A 16,345-nucleotide genomic window follows, 5' to 3' on the forward strand; every position below is an offset into this window, starting at 1 on the left:
CCCAAGGGGCACGGTGGGCAACCTCCCCCCCCCCCCCCCCGCCCCAAGTAAGCAGACGGCAGCGGTTCAAGACGGTGGTTGTGAGACTTGCTGGGCCCGGTGTTGGCGTCTTTTTCTTGGAGCGAGGTACGGGAGGGCGTTCGCTCACCAGAACGGAGGTGCAGGAGGAGGCCTTTGGACCGAGCGGGCCCATTGACAAGATGGCTGCTGTTCTCAGCCTGGGTTTGGCTGTGTCCGGGCAGGAAGTGGTGGGGGGGGGGGGGGGAGTGGGTGGGAAGCTGGGGCCGGTTTGACCGAACAGACGCACGGTTGTCCATTTTGAGCAAAACCGAGTGTGAAACGGTACGAGAGGAACAAAACGGATCACTTAACACGAAAGATTTATTCAAATTATTTTTTTTCTCTCTCTTGTCTCGTTTGCAAATTCTTTTTCTTAAAATCTATGAGTACGGTGAAAACGATTTTTATTATAATTAATAAACTATATATCGAAAAGCTCTACAACGGTTTTTTTTAAAGAAATGAAGTCCTTTAATTAAAACACAGACCTGGGGGCGGAGTGTGGAGAGGGTTGACAAGGCAAGCTATAAGGAGTGGGGGGGGGGGGGGGGGGGGGGGAGGAATAGAAGGGGCAAGCAGTTGGGGAGGCAGGTGAAGAGGGGGCAAAGAGGATTAAAGAAGAAATGGGGAAAGGGTGGGGAAAATGATGAGAGGGGTGTGGGGGCAAAGAGAGGGATTGTGGGTAAAATAGCAGGGGTGACGATGGAGGGGCTGTGGGGGCGAAGAAGGATTATGGGTAAAAATGACAGGGGTGAGGATGGAGGGGCTGTGGGGGCAAAGAGAGGGATTGTGGGTAAAATAGCAGGGGTGAAGATGGAGGGGTGTGTGGGGCGAAGAGAGGGATTGTGGGTAAAATAACAGGGGTGAAGATGGAGGGGCTGTGGGGGGGCGAAGAGAGGGATTGTGGGTAAAATAGCAGGGGTGAAGATGGAGGGGCTGTGGGGGGGCGAAGGAGGATTATGGGTAAAAATGGCAGGGGTGAGGATCGAGGGGCTGTGGGGGGCGAAGAGAGGGATTGTGGGTAAAATAGCAGGGGTGACGATGGAGGGGCTGTGGGGGCGAAGAAGGATTATGGGTAAAAATGGCAGGGGTGAGGATGGAGGGGCTGTGGGGGCAAAGAAGGATTATGGGTAAAAATGGCAGGGGTGAGGATGGAGGGGCTGTGGGGGTGAAGAGAGGGATTGTGGGTAAAATGGCAGGGGTGACGATGGAGGGGCTGTGGGGGCGAAGAAGGATTATGGGTAAAAATGGCAGGGGTGAGGATCGAGGAGCTGTGGGGGTGAAGAGAGGGATTGTGGGTAAAATGGCAGGGGTGAGGATCGAGGGGCTGTGGGGGTGAAGAAGGATTATGGGTAAAAATGGCAGGGGTGAGGATGGAGGGGCTGTGGGGGCGAAGAGAGGGATTGTGGGTAAAATTGGTGAGGGGAGGAGGGGTAAAGGGAGAGGATGGAGGGGCGATGTGGGTGGATAGAGAGGGATTGTGAGTAAAATGGCAGGAGGAGGTACAGGAGCAAAGAGAGGAATTGTGGGAAAATGGGGGGGAGGAGGGGTAAAGGGAGAGGACAGAGGGGGTGATGTGGGTGGGAAGGGATTGTGGGTAAAATGGCAGAGGGAGATGCAGGGGCAAAGAGAGGGTTGTGGCGACGAGGGGAGAGTGAGAGCATGAGACACGGGCTCCCCTTACCCACTGAGTGCCCACCATCGGGCCGAGCCCCCTCTCGCACACACAAGCACCCGCATGAACCGAACCGAGACCACCAACGCTCCCCCTCTCGTTCAGAGTCCGCTCCTGAGCGACAGGGGCAGGAGGAAGAAATTGGGGCCGAGGGGCTGGTCGCTCGTCAGTTCTAGGAGTTGGGACGCCTTCGACGCATCAGGTGCTGCCGGGACTTGAGGGGGCCCTGGTAGATGTAGAGCACGTCCATCCCGCTCAGCGTCTCTGAAGGCATCTCCGTCACGAAGGAGAGCAGCCAGTGATGGCGGAAGACGTCCGGGATGGAGTAACGGTAGGCAGCTGGAGTCAGCATGCACTGGATCAGATCCTGGAGGTGGCCGGGAGAGAGACCTTCGGTTAGACGCACCAGGGAGAAGAGACTGAGCTCAATGCCGCATCGCGCCGTGAGGAACGTGAGCCCTCGTCCAATCGGAGGCTTGTCGGAATCCCCGACAGTATGCACAGAGGCCCTTTGACCCATCAGGTCCGGCCTAACACCACCCCGTTCCACCCCTCCATAATGTAACCCTGCACTTCCCATGGCCAATCCATCCTGACTTGCACATCCCTGGGCACTATGGGTAATTTAGCACGGCCAATCCACCTTAACCTACACATCCCTGGGCACCTCCAAACGGACCCCACCACCAGGGATATATTTCCCTCCCCACCCCTTTCCGCCATCCGCAAAGACCGTTCCCTCCGTGACTACCTGGTCAGGTCCACACACCCCCTTTACAACTCACCCTCCCATCCTGGCACCTTCCCCTGCCACCGCAGGAACTGCAAAACCTGCGCCCACACCTCCTCCCTCACCTCCATCCAAGGCCTTAAAGGTCCACATCCATCAAAGTTTTACCTGCACATCCACCAATATCATTTATTGTATCTATTGCTCCCAATGCGATCTCCTCTACATTGGGGAGACCGGGCGCCTCCTAGCAGAGCGCTTTAGGGAACATCTCCGGGACACCCGCACCAATCAACCACACCGCCCTGTGGCCCAACATTTCAACTCCCCCTCCCACTCTGCTGAGGACATGGAGGTCCTGGGCCTCCTTCACCGCCGCTCCCTCACCACCAGACGCCTGGAGGAAGAACGCCTCATCTTCCGCTTCGGAACACTCCAACCCCAGGGAATCAATGTGGACTTCAACAGTTTCCTCATTTCCCCTTCCCCCACCTCACCCTAGTTCCAAACTTCCAGCTCAGCACTGTCCCCATGACTTGCCCTACCTGCCTATCTTCTTTTCCACCTACTCACTCCACCCTCCCACCCCCGACCTATCACCTTCATCCCCTCCCCAACGCACCTATTGAACTCTATGCTAATTTAGCACATCCAATCCATCCAAACCTGCACATACCTGAGCACGATGGGTACTTTAGAATGGTCAATCCACCCTAACCTGCACATCTTTGGACTGTGGGAGGAAACTGGAGCACCTGGAGGAAACCCTACACACCCTCCCTATCTCTGTCACCCCCTCCGGCCCCTACACCCCCTCCCTATCTCCGTAACACCCACAAGCCCCTACAACAGCTCCCTATCTCTGTCACCCCCTCCAGCCCATATACCCTCTCCCTGTCTCTGTCACCCCCTCCCTATCTCCATCAGCCCCTCCAGCCCCAACACCCCCTCCCTATCTCTGTAACACCCTGCCTATCTCCGTCACCCCCCTCCCTATCTCTGTGACCCTCTACACCCCCTCCCTTTCTCTGTCACCCCCTCTGGCCCCTACAATCCCTCCCTATCTCTGTCACCCCCTCCAGCTCCTACACCCCTTCCCTATCGCTGTCACCCCCTCCCTACCTCTGTCACCCGCTACACCCCAAACCCTGTCTCTGTCACCCCCCCAGCCCTTACACGCCCTCCCTGTCTCTGTCACCCCTCCCTATCTCTGTCACCCCCTCCAGCCCCTACACCCCTCCCTGTCACCCCCTCTGGCCCCTACAATCCCTCCCTATCTCTGTCACCCCCTCCAGCTCCTACACCCCTTCCCTATCGCTGTCACCCCCTCCCTACCTCTGTCACCCGCTACACCCCAAACCCTGTCTCTGTCACCCCCCCAGCCCTTACACGCCCTCCCTGTCTCTGTCACCCCCTCCCTATCTCTGTCACCCCCTCCAGCCCCTACACCCCCTCCCTGTCACCCCCTCCGGCCCCTACACCCCCTCCCTATCTCTGTCACCCCCTCCAGCCCCTACACCCCCTCCCTGTCACCCCCTCCAGCCCACACACCCCCTCCCTGTCTCTGTCACCCCCTCCAGCCCCTACACCCCCTCCCTATCTCTGTCACCCCCTCCAGCCCCTACACCCCCTCCCTGTCACTCCCTCCAGCTCCTACACCCCTTCCCTATCTCTGTCACCCCCTCCCTACCTCTGTCACCCGCTACACCCCAAACCCTGTCTCTGTCACCCCCTCCAGCCCCTACACCCCCTCCCTATCTCTGTCACCCCCTCCAGCCCCTACACCCCCTCCCTATCTCTGTCACCCCCTCCAGCCCCTACACCCCCTCCCTGTCACTCCCTCCAGCTCCTACACCCCTTCCCTATCTCTGTCACCCCCTCCCTACCTCTGTCACCCGCTACACCCCAAACCCTGTCTCTGTCACCCCCTCCAGCCCCTACACCCCCTCCCTATCTCTGTCACCCCCTCCAGCCCCTACACCCCCTCCCTATCTCTGTCACCCTCTCCAGCCCCTGCACCCCCTCCCTATCTCTGTCACCCCCTCCCTATCTCTGTCACCCTCTCCAGCCCCTACACCCCCTCCCTGTCTCTGTCACCCCCTCCGGCCCCTGCACCCCCTCCCCACCTCTGCGATCACTGTGTTCGCGTGCTGCTTACCCTCGCATGACCCTTGCCATTAGTATTTCTGTTGTTGGTGACTGTGCATTCAGTGCCTTGGGGAGTGTGACCTCGGTAATCCCACCCGGGCAGACCTCTCTCCTCTGTTAAAGCCACAAAGCCATCTAACCCGTCCGCAAAAGTTGGCCGTTCAGCCCATCGATTCCGCTCCACCAATCAGATCTGTCCATCCTCCACTCCCCATTCCCTGCCTTTATCCCCTCCACTCCCCTTCCTGGTTAAATCTCTCTCTGTCTCAGCCTTGAATACCCTCAATGCCCCGGCCCTGACAGCCCCCTACAGTAAAGTATTCCACAGATTCACACCCCCCCCTCCCCCTCGGAGAGAGAAGAAATTCCTCCCCGTCTCTGTCTCCAGTGGGTGACCCCCTCACTCTGAGATGACGCACTCCCTGTGGTCCTCAAGTCTCCCACACGAGGAGGGGCAACTTCCCCACATCTCCCCCTGTCAGTCCCCTCCCTTTCCCTTGTCTGTCTCAATAAGGTCCCCTCTCGTTTTTCTAAACCCTAACGCGTACAGGCCCGACCCCCACTCCTACCACCACACCCCCTGTCCCCGGGATCATCCCGAGGGAACCGTCTCCGGCCTGCCTCCCAGCGTCTGGGTATCTTTGCTTGGATACGTGGCCCCGGAACCGTTGACGGTGATCCAGCTGGGGCTCTGACCGGCGCCTCGCGCAGATTTAGCAGAACCCCCTGCCCTCTAATCTTTACATCCCGGTCCCTTCGAAATGAAGGCCAACGCTTCCCCCCCTCCCCTCGCTTTATGTGATTCACGGACAAGGAGCACCAAGGTCCCCCTGCCCTGTGCTGTGGCATTTCCGCAGTCGTTCTCTATTTCAACAACCTTCCGCTCCTCTGTTCTTCCTGCCAAACTGTGTAACCTCACGTTTCCCTCCTTCCACCCACCACCCCCCTCCCCGCCATACTGTGTCCCAGCTGCCCAGTTTTTCGCCCACACGTGTCCGCGTCGTCCTGCAAACGTGGTGACCGCAAGTTCGCTCTCCTCATCCCAGTGATTAACGTCGACTGTAAGCTGAGATTACAGCCCCAGCACCGATCCCCGTGGCACCTCCACTGATAGGATTCTTAAGAGTCCGGGCAGCAGGGTGAAAAAGGATCCTAACCCATCCGTGCTGACCCAGATATCCCTAACCTAAATCTAGCCCTGTTTGCCAGCACTTGGCCCATATCCCTTCAAACCCTTCCTATCCCTGTCCCCATCCACCTTTTAAATGCTGTCATTGTACCAGCCCCCACCACTTCCTCTGGCAGCTCATTCCACACACGCACCACCCTCTGGGTGAGAAAGTTACCCCTCAGGTCCCTTTCCCCCTCACCCTAAAGCTATGCCCCTCTACTTCTAGACTCCCCCACCCCAGGGGAAAAGACCTTGTCTTCACCCTATCCACGCCCCCTCATTATTTTACTTCTATAAGGTCAGCCCTCAGCCTCCTACACTCCAGTGAGAAAAATCCCCGGCCTCTCCTTATAACTCAAACTCTCTGTTCCCAGCCTGGTGAATCTCTTCCGAACCCTCTCTGGCTTTAATAATATCCGTCCTGTAACAGGGCGATAGGAACTGGACACGGTACTCCAGACAAAGCCTCACCAATGTCTTGTACAACCCCAACGTGACGTCCCCCAACTCCTACACTCAGAGGTCTGAGCGGTGAAGGCAAGCGTTTGAAACACCTTCTTAACCTCACCCCACCGTCTACCGGTGAGGCAGACTTCAAAGGATGTTGTCCCTCTGTTCTCCGGCGCTAACCCAAGGCTTGACATTTAATTGTCTAAGTCCTACTGCCACCTCACCCAAAGCCTTAAAGCAGCGAAGGAGGTGTTGGGGAATAAGTTTAACCCTGTTTTGCTGTGTTTTTATGATTTTTCTCACTGCCTTCTGTTTAACGGTACCAAAATGCCTCAATTCTCTGCCTTAGTTTAGTGGGCCGTACCTCTGTCCGTGCTCCCTCCAACACTCCGGGCTCTGAGTGAGTACCTTAAAGAGCGGCACCCACCTGAGAATCCACCCACCTCACCCCCGCGCCTTCCCCCTCTCCCTACTCCTGCGCCTCCTCAAGCAGTTCTCCTCAATACCCCGGGAATGATTTCCCGTCCAGGAGACGGTTGATCGCGTCGTGGAACGCTGCGCTGTCACACCCTCTGTAACAGGCCGGGACGTTTTCCCCGGAAACAGACCCTTCGGCCCAAGCAGCCCGTGCTGACCCTAGTCCCGCTCCCGGCCCACATCCCTCCAAACCTTTCCCTGTTCATGCCCTGATCCCAATGTCTTTGTAACCGCCCCCAGCCTCCACCACTTCCTCTGGCAGCTCATTCCACACACCCACCACCCTCTGGGCAAAATGAATTGCCCCCCCCCCCCACCGTGTCCTTTTTTTAAACCTCTCACCTCGAAAATGGCCCCCCCAGGGAAAAAGACAACTCCCATTCTCTTTATCCACACCCCTCGTGATTTCATAAACCTTAGCCCTCAGCCTCTGACACTCCCGGCCTCTCCTCATAACCCCAAATCCTCCGCTTCCCGGCAACAACCCGGTAAATCTTTTCCGGCTTTAATAATATCCTCCCTGGGACAGGGCGGCCGGAACCGGGCACGGTACTCCAGACGAAACCTCACCAATGTCCTGTACAACCCCGACATGATGCCCCCAATTTCTAGACGCAAAGTTCTGAGCGGTGAAGGCTAGCGTTCTAAATGCCTTCTTAACCCCCGTCTACCGGTGACGCAGAGTTCAAAGAACCATATCCCGGAGTCCCGGGGTCCCTCTGTCCTACAGCAGTGCACAAGCCCTGACTATTAATCGTACAAGTCTTGCCTGTGCTTACAAATCGCAATGTCCATCTTGGCCTACAGGTGTCTGCGGTTTGTCTTGACCCGCCCCCCCCAATCTCTCTTTCTGAATGATGGTGTTGTGCTGGCGGTTTTCCTAACCTCTGGGGCCCATCCAGAAACCTAAAGAATCTCCCCCTCGCCCACCGCCCTCAATCTGCCCGAGGTTTTGGACGGGGCGGGAGGGGGCTGCACTGCTTGACGGGCCTGGGGAGGGAGGGACAGCCGCTACGCGAATGCAGCAGCGAGTGTAGGAAGCGAGACCACAGAGAGAGAGAGAGACAGAGAGAGAGGGACAGAGAGAGACAAAGACAGAGAGAGAGAGAAAGAGAGACGTTTGACAGTGGCTTAAAAGCTTTCCTGTTTATTTAAAGTCCTGGCCTATGTACAGGGGATACTCAGCGATTGGCAATGCCATCAGTTTGACGGTGGGGCGTGGCGTTGGCGGAGTGGGGAGGGTCAAGGGGGAGGGGACAGGGGGCTGTGGCCCAGGTGGGGAACAGGCAGTTCCTGGGCTGTCGCGGACGATGGCGATGGGGCCGTCCATCAGCTTTCAGGCTGTGCTGGAGGTGGCAGGGGTCCGGGGAGGGGGTGGGGGGAACATTGACGGCTCAGCGCTCCATCTCAGTGCCATCCGGGCCCTGGCATTGGGGAATGGGGGGGGTCATCGTCGGGCCCATCGTAGATAGTGACCTCGTCGGCGAAGCGGACCCTGTCGGTGACCTTGACCGCGGGCAGCTTGACCCTCGTCGCCACCTCGGGCACGTCCACGGGCACCCTCGGGCCCGTTGCCGCCTTCAGCCCCGGCAACCACCTTGGCAATGACCCCGTTTCCACGGGCGACCTCGTCGCCGCCTTCAGCCCTGGCAACCACCTTGGCAACGACCCCGTTTCCACGGGCGACCTCGACCTCGTCGCCGCCTTCAGCCCTGGCAACCACCTTGGCGACGACCCCGTTTCTGTGGGTGACCTCGACTTGGTCGCCGCCTTCAGCCCCGGCAACGGCCCCGGCGACGACCCTGTTTCCGCAGACGACCTCGTCGCCGCCTTCAGCCCTGGCAACCACCTCGGCGACGACCCCGTTTCCTTGGGTGACCTCGTCGCCGCCCTCATGCCCGGCGACGACCCCGTTTCCGTGGGTGACCTCTTCGCCGCCCTCGGCCCCGGCGACGACCCCCTTTCCGCAGACGACCTCGTCGCCGCCTTCAGCCCCGGCAACCGAGACGGCGATGACCCCTTCTCCCCGGGCGACCCTGTCCCCGCCACCCGGGAGCCCGGCAACCGCCCTGTCTCCGTAGGCGACCTCCACCTGGGCCCCGGTGATGACCCAGGCCCGGCCCGGGAGCCCGGGGAGGGGGCCGGGAGCCGCCAGTGGGAGTAGAGGTTGCCCGTGACCCCCGGGGGGGGCCGGTGGGTGAGGAACGCCCCGAGCCACGGGTGGCGGAACATGTCCGGCAGGGAGCAGCGGCGAGCAGCGGGCTCCATGGTTCTTCGGATCAGGTCCTAAAGGAAGAAATGCACGGCCGTCCGTCAGTGAGCTGGGGTTCGTCGCTGGAGCCAGGGGCCTGCTCACCACGGACAAGCGTCAATCCGTCTGGCCTCACCTCTCCCAGCATCCTCCCCACCCTGCCTCCCCCTCAACCCTGGCATCGCTTGCCCTCCAGGATTGTTGTGGGGTTGGGGAGGGGGGTGGGGGGGGAAAGAGACTGTGTCAGGGGTTCGATCCTCTCAGGGAGCAGGGGAGCTGAGGCAGGGGGAAAGAGTGAAGGAGGGGTGCAGTGTGGGGGGTGGGGGGGGGGGGGGGGAGAGAGCGGGAACATCCAGAGGAAGGGAAAATGTGCGCCACTCTCTGTGTGTGTGTCAGGGGGTGAGACGGAGAGAGCGAGCGAGAGAGTGAGGGATGACTGAGGGAGAGGGGGAGAGAGAGAGAGAGAGAGAGAGACGGGTGGAGGGAATGAGACCAACAGAGGGAGAGTTTGTGAGAGAGAGAGAGAGAAGAGAGAGACCGAGGACAGAGAGAGAGAGATGAACAGAGAGAGAGAGAGGTTTGTACAGAATGATACACCGATAGAAAGCGGGATAGAGAGATAGAGAGACAGGACAGAGAGAGATGGACAGAAAGAGAGAGAGGGGGGGTTTAACAGAAATACAGAGAGAGAGACTGAAGACAGAGAGAGCGCGAGGGGGACCTTGCATTTCCCTAGCACCAACCTAGACACCTCCAAAGTTTCAGAGGTTTCCGTATTTCTACCGGACCTGCAGTGACTGCCAATACCGCTAATGAGCCAATCATTCCCATTTGATTTTATGGGATGTGAGCAAGGCTGGTGTGATTCTCTCCACACCCCCTTCCCCAATCACTAATTGTCCCGTGTAGCTGATTAGATTAGATTAGATTACTTACAGTGTGGAAACAGGCCCTTCGGCCCAACAAGTCCACACCGACCCGCCAAAGCGCAACCCACCCATACCCCTACACTTACCCCTTTACCTAACACTATGGATAATTTAGCATGGCCAATTCACCCGACCCGCACATCCTTGACTGTGGGAGGAAACCCACGCAGACACGGGGAGAACGTGCAAACTCCACACAGTCAGTCGCCTGAGGCGGGAATTGAACCCGGGTCTCTGGCACTGTGAGGCAGCGGTGCTAACCACTGTGCCGCCAATGGTGACAAGCTGACGGTCTTGCTTAACTACTCCAGAGGGCAGTTAGGAGTGGGCCTTTTTTTTTGCAAGGGGTCAGGAGTCACAGGGGCCCCTCTTCCCCAGAGGGATATTTGTGAACCGGATAAGCCTTTTAGAATATCACGATGAGAATAAAGACCACTTGGTGCTGGAGAAGGAGTAGGACTTTCGGCCCATTGACTATTCCCGCCCAGTCAAAGAGATCTGATCAGCCTCCACTATCCCCTTCCCAGCCTTCATCCCCTCCATTCCCCTTCCTGGTTAAATCTCTCTCTGTCCCAGCCTTGAATACCCTCAATGCCCTGGCCCTGACAGCCCCCTGCAGTAAAGTATTCCTCAGATTCACACCTACCCCCTCCCCTCGGAAAGAGAAGAAATTCCTCCCCGTCTCTGTCTCCAATGGGTGACCCCCCCTCACTCTGAGATGACGCACTCCCTCTGGTCCTCGTCTCTCCCACACAAGGAGGGAGCAACTTCCCCACATCTCCCCCCTGTCAGTCCCCCCCCCCGCCTTCGCCCTTGCCTGTCTCAAAGAGGTCCCCTGTTGTTCTTCCGAACCCCACTGAGTACAGGCCCGGCCGACTCCCCCTCTCCTCGTAAGGCAGTCCCTCCGTACAGTCAGCGTGGCTTCGTGCAAGAGAAGTCTTGCCCTGCATCATGAGGAGGTGGCGGAGGTGATCGATGAGGGCGGGGACAGGACTAAAGTATTCGACAAGCTCCCTCGCAGGAGGCCGGTCCGCAAGATCAAGTCCCATGGGTCTCCGCGGGGAGTTGGCACGTTGGCTCGGTCCGAGCAGACAGAGGGTAGGTGGGGAGGGGTGAGCTCCCACAGGGATCAGCACCAGCACCCCTGTTGGCCTCGAATGGAAGTGATGCATTGTGGGAGGTCAAGTACAAGAGGGAAAGGTGACAGTAAATGGAGGGACTCCTCCACCGGCAGAACACAACTACACGACGGCTGGAGGAGGAGCGCCTCATCTTCCGCCTGGGAACCCTCCAACCACAAGGTATGAATTCAGATTTCTCCAGTTTCCTCATTTCCCTTCCCCCCACCTTGTCTCAGTCGGTTCCCTCAACTCAGCACCGCCCTCCTAACCTGCAATCCTCTTCCTGACCTCTCCGCCCCCACCCCACTCCGGCCTATCACCCTCACCTTGACCTCCTTCCACCTATCCCACCTCCATCGCCCCTCCCCCTAGTCCCTCCTCCCTACCTTTTATCTTAGCCTGCTTGGCTCTCTCTCTCTTATTCCTGATGAAGGGCTTATGCTCAAAACGTCGAATTCCCTATTCCTGAGATGCTGCCTAACCTGCTGTGCTTTGACCAGCAACACATTTGCAGCAGTAAATGGAGGGAGGCCATTTGCAAACATCTCCCTGATAGCAACAACGCAAGGGTAAGGCGGGAAAACAGGACGACGGGCAGGTTACGCCACGTGGCGGCTGCGTGGGACATGAGGGGGGCCACACGCGGGGGACAGCGCGCGGTTCTGATCCCCCCACACTACGGGGAAAGGACGTGGAGGCGGCAGGTAGGGAGGTGGGCTGGACTGGAGTGTCTCAGCTGCGAGGAGAAGTTGGACAATTTTGGACTGTCCTCACCAAACCGTCAGAGGATGATCTGGCAGACGGTGACGGGCGTGGGTTTGGTCAGTATCTTTTACCCAGGGATAGGCTCGTCAAACACAGGGGAAGAGGGGAGGGAGAGGTTTAAGGTGAGGGGGGGAGAGTTTAAGGGAGAGATGTCGGGGGGAAGGAGAGGTTTAAGGTGAGGGGGGAGAGTTTAAGGGAGAGAGGTTGGGGAGGGAGATGTTTAAGGTGAGGGGGGGAGAGTTTAAGGGAGAGATGTCGGGGGGAAGGAGAGGTTTAAGGTGGGGGGGGAGTTTAAGGGAGAGAGGTTGGGGGGGAGGGAGAGGTTTAAGGTGAGAGGGGGGAGAGTTTAAGGGAGAGAGGTTGGGGGTGAGGGAGAGGTTTAAGGTGAGGGGGGAGAGTTTAAGGGAGAGATGTCGGGGGGAGGGAGAGGTTTAAGGTGGGGGGGAGAGTTTAAGGGAGAGAGGTTGGGGGGGAGGGAGAGGTTTAAGGTGAGGGGGGAGAGTTTAAGGGAGAGATGTCGGGGGGAGGGAGAGGTTTAAGGTGGGGGGGAGAGTTTAAGGGAGAGAGGTTGGGGGGGAGGGAGAGGTTTAAGGTGAGGGGGGAGAGTTTAAGGGAGAGATGTCGGGGGGAGGGAGAGGTTTAAGGTGGGGGGGAGAGTTTAAGGGAGAGAGGTTGGGGGGGAGGGAGAGGTTTAAGGTGAGGGGGGAGAGTTTAATGGAGGGATGTCGGGGGAGGGAGAGGTTTAAGGTGACGGGGAGAGTTTAAGGGAGGGATGTCGGGGGAGGGAGAGGTTTAAGGTGAGGGGGGAGAGTTTAAGGGAGGGATGTCGGGGGAGGGAGAGGTTTAAGGTGAGGGGGGAGAGTTTAAGGGAGGGATGTTGGGGGGAGGGAGAGGTTTAAGGTGGGGGGAGAGTTTAAGGGAGAGAGGTTGGGGGGGAGGGAGAGGTTTAAGGTGAGGGGGGAGAGTTTAAGGGAGGGATGTCGGGGGAGGGAGAGGTTTAAGGTGAGGGGGGAGAGTTTAAGGGAGGGATGTCGGGGGAGGGAGAGGTTTAAGGTGAGGGGGGAGAGTTTAAGGGAGGGATGTCGGGGGAGGGAGAGGTTTAAGGTGAGGGGGGAGAGTTTAAGGGAGGGATGTTGGGGGGAGGGAGAGGTTTAAGGTGAGGGGGGAGAGTTTAAGGTGAGAGGGGGTGGGAAGTTTGATGATTTCACGCAGAGAATGTTGGGTTCCTGGACTTTGCGACCAAGGGAGAGGCAGAAATAGCCCGTCCAATAGCAACGTTGCTGGGGCACCTGGACTGACAACGTGAATAGGCAGGGAAACAGAGAGACGCGGGCGATATGAAGGCAGACCGGATGGTATGGGGACGGTTGGACAGGGATGGCCTGTGTCAGTGGCTGGAGTGTCCTACGTTGCAGGTGAACCTCTGCGTCAGCCACACCGCTTGGCACGCGCCTCACGGTGGCTATCGTCACCGTTAAAACGTTGTGAACAATCGTGGGCCCGGCCCTGACCTCGCCACCAAACCCGGCTGCCCTCAAAATGCTGCCCTCTGCCGTTCTCCCTGCTCTCTGTTTTCTACTGGCTAGCCGATCCTCCACCCAGCGCTGGTTGATCACGGGGGGCACTCCGGTCGAGTTGCCTAAAGCGCTGCCCTGTTATCAGACACCTCCTGAGAAACCCCCAAAATACTTTACGCCCTTCCTCCGGCCTCCTCGTTACTTCCTGGTGGTCACCCACCCCTCCATCCTCACCCACAGAGGTCAGCGCGGCAGAGTGAGAGAACGCGTAGCCGATGAATGGGATTGAAACGCTGCTGGGAAGTGGGGTGGGACGCCGGGGTGGGGTGGGGGCACGCTCTGTCCTCTCCCCCCCACCCCCAGATCGTAGCTGTCTGGGCTCAGAGACGGCTGCTGGGTGTGGGAGGAAGCAGACGGAAATCCACTTGACATTTTAATACTTTTTATTTGCTTTTCGGTATTTGCACTGACTGAAACAAAACATGATTTCCTTGCTGCCCCAGGTTCACGTAACCTTCCCCCCCCCCCTTCCTCCGCGGTGAGAGGGGGGAGGGGGAGTTTAAGAGAGAGATGTTGGTGGGGGCGAGGGAGAGGTTTAAGGTGAGGGGGGGGGAGAGTTTAATGGAGGTGGGTTTTACACAGACAGCTGTCCTGCGGTGGTGCTGGGACAAGACAGGGGGTAAGGGTCCTGTCCCACTCCCCCCATAGCCCTCACCGAGAGCAGGCAGGGGGAGCTTGGGTGGTGGGGGCTGGTAACTTTGGCGGGTGGGTGAGGGGAGAGGGAGAGAGAGGGAGGGAGAGGCGAGGGAGGAGAATAGGAGGAAGAGGGGAGGGGGGAGATGGAAGGAGGGCTGAAGGGGAGGGGAGCGGGAGAGGAGGGAGGGGGAGGAGGAGAAGGAAGGGAGGGGGAGAGAGGTGAGGGAGGGGGATAGGAGGAAGAGGGGAGGGGGAGCATCGATGAGGGGGAGCATCGATGAGGAGAAGGAGGGAGTGAGAGAGGGGGAGGGGAGGGAGGGGAGAGGAGGGGAGGTGAGGGGAGAGGAGGTGAGGGGGATAGGAGGAAGAGGGGAGGGAGGGAAAGGTGAGGGAGGGGAATAGGAGGGGAGGGAGAGGGTAAGGGGAGGTGAGGGGAGGGAGGAAGGCGAGGGGAAGGGGAAAAGGAATAGAGGAAAGGGGGCTGGAGGGAAGGGAAGGGGGCGAGGGAGAAGAGGCGAGGGGAGGAGAGGGTGAGGGGAGAGGAGGTGAAAAGGAGGAAGGGGAGGGGAAGGGGGAGAGGGAGAGGAGGGGAGGGGAGGGGAAAGAGGATAGAGGAGAGGGGACTGGAGGGGAGGGGAGGTTGGGGAGAGAGGTGGGGGGGAGCGGAGAGGAGGGAGGGGGAGTGGAGGTGGGAGCAGAGGGATGGAGGGAAGGGAGATGGGGGGAAGGAGAGGGGAAGGGGGAGCAGTGTGTGAGGGAAGGGAGGAAGGGGAGGACAAGGGGAGGGGGGTTGGGAACGGGGGCGGGTCTCCTCAGCAGACTTCCATCGCGATTGTCTCTCTCTCTCTCTCACTCCCTCCTCCTGCCATCTTTGGCCAATCCTCTCCCTCTCTCTCTCTCTCTCTCACTCTCTGCTCTCCCCCCTTCCTCCCGCCCCCCCCAACTTCTCTGGAGCGGAGGGCGTGCGTGGAGGGGAGGGCGGTGGGCGGGTGGTGAAGGTGGGGGGGAAGGGGAGCGCAGCGCCTCGGGGTGCACCAATCTGGTGGAGCTGACGAGGTTGGCCGTGCTGCGGGTGCCGCCGTCGGTGTGCCGGATGGTCATGAGGCGCTGGGTGCTCCGGCGAAGGTGGGGCCGCAGGTAGAGGGCGTCCATGTCCCTGAGGTAGGGCGGTCTCTCCCGGACCAGGGGCAGCATCCAGGGGTGGTCGAAGATGGTGTGCAGCGAGTACCGATGGACGTCAGAGGCCAGCGTGCCCCTCACCAGATCCTGGAATAACAAACGCACCGGAGGCTGAAGTCAGACGCGGCCTTGAGGCGGGGGCTGGGGGCAGGGGGTGCGCCCGGGGTGGGCGGTCAACTCTGCGGACGTTCCCTCACTTCCCCCCCCACCCATCCCCACTCCCACGTGTTTCCTGGAGCCTCCCAGGGAGGACAGTCCCAGTTGGATGGGGTTGAGGGGGGTGGGGACGTCAGTCAAGACAAAGCACGCAAACAGACCCTTCGGCCCATCCCGGCGGTGCCGGCCCAGATATCCCTAACCTAACCCAGTCCCCGTTTGCCAGCACTTGGCCCCTATCCCTCCAACCCCTTCCTATCCCTGTCCCCATCCACCTTTTAAATGCTGTCATTGTACCAGCCCCCATCACTTCCTCTGGCAGCTCATTCCACACACGCACCACCCTCTGGGTGAGAATGTCTCCCCTCGGGTCCCTTTCCCCCTCTCACCCTAAACCTACCCCCCTCTAGTTCTATTCTCCCACACCCCAGAGGGAAAGACCTTGCCTATTTACCCCTATTCCTGCCCCCTCATGGTTTTATCAACCTCTATAAGGTCACCCCTCAGCCTCCGACGCTCCAGGGAAAACAGCCCCAGCCTGTTCAGCCTCTCCCTGTAGCTCAAACCCTCCAACCCCGGTAACATCCTTGTAAATCTTTTCTGAGCCCTTTCACAACATCCTTCCTGTAGCGGGGAGACCCATTCAGTCGCTTTTATATCATTCCCCCTCGCACTCTAAACCTACAGCCCCTCTTGTTCTACACTCCCCCCCACCCCAGGGGGAAAAGACTTGGTCTATTTACCCTCTCCCTCATGATTTTATAAACCTCTGTAAGGTCGCCCCCTCAGCCTCCGACGCTCCAGGGAAAACAGCCCCGGCCTGTTCAGTCTAACCCTAACGACCTGCCCAGAAACGTTGCTCCCCCCACTCCCCCAACCCTGACCTTAAACCTATACCCGTCCAGTTATGGATTCTCCCCTTCGCTCCCCCACACACCCCCTTCTCTCCCGGGAAGGTGGGAAGAGAAGACCTTGTCCCTTCACCCGATCGCACGGTCAGGACCAGGGAGCGGTGGGTGG

At 59.0% G+C, this 16,345-nt stretch overlaps 1 protein-coding gene across 2 annotated transcripts in view; it reads right to left on the reverse strand.

The window, feature by feature from the left end:
* Positions 1 to 1,516: 1,516 nt before the first annotated feature.
* Positions 1,517 to 16,345, reverse strand: part of LOC132807114 (testis-specific serine/threonine-protein kinase 4-like) — a 31,316-nt gene continuing 16,487 nt past the window's right edge. Inside the window, exon 3 of one of the 2 annotated variants that reach the window (XM_060821416.1) lies at positions 1,517 to 2,102. In XM_060821416.1, the coding sequence (XP_060677399.1) occupies positions 1,908 to 2,102 (195 nt within the window). In that variant the 3' untranslated portion in view covers positions 1,517 to 1,907. Of the gene's footprint in view, positions 2,103 to 14,608; positions 15,257 to 16,345 lie in introns of those variants that run through there. The other variant, XM_060821415.1, reaches the window with a different exon arrangement.

This window comes from Hemiscyllium ocellatum (genome assembly GCF_020745735.1).
Source record: "Hemiscyllium ocellatum isolate sHemOce1 chromosome 27 unlocalized genomic scaffold, sHemOce1.pat.X.cur. SUPER_27_unloc_1, whole genome shotgun sequence".
NCBI lineage: Eukaryota > Metazoa > Chordata > Chondrichthyes > Orectolobiformes > Hemiscylliidae > Hemiscyllium > Hemiscyllium ocellatum.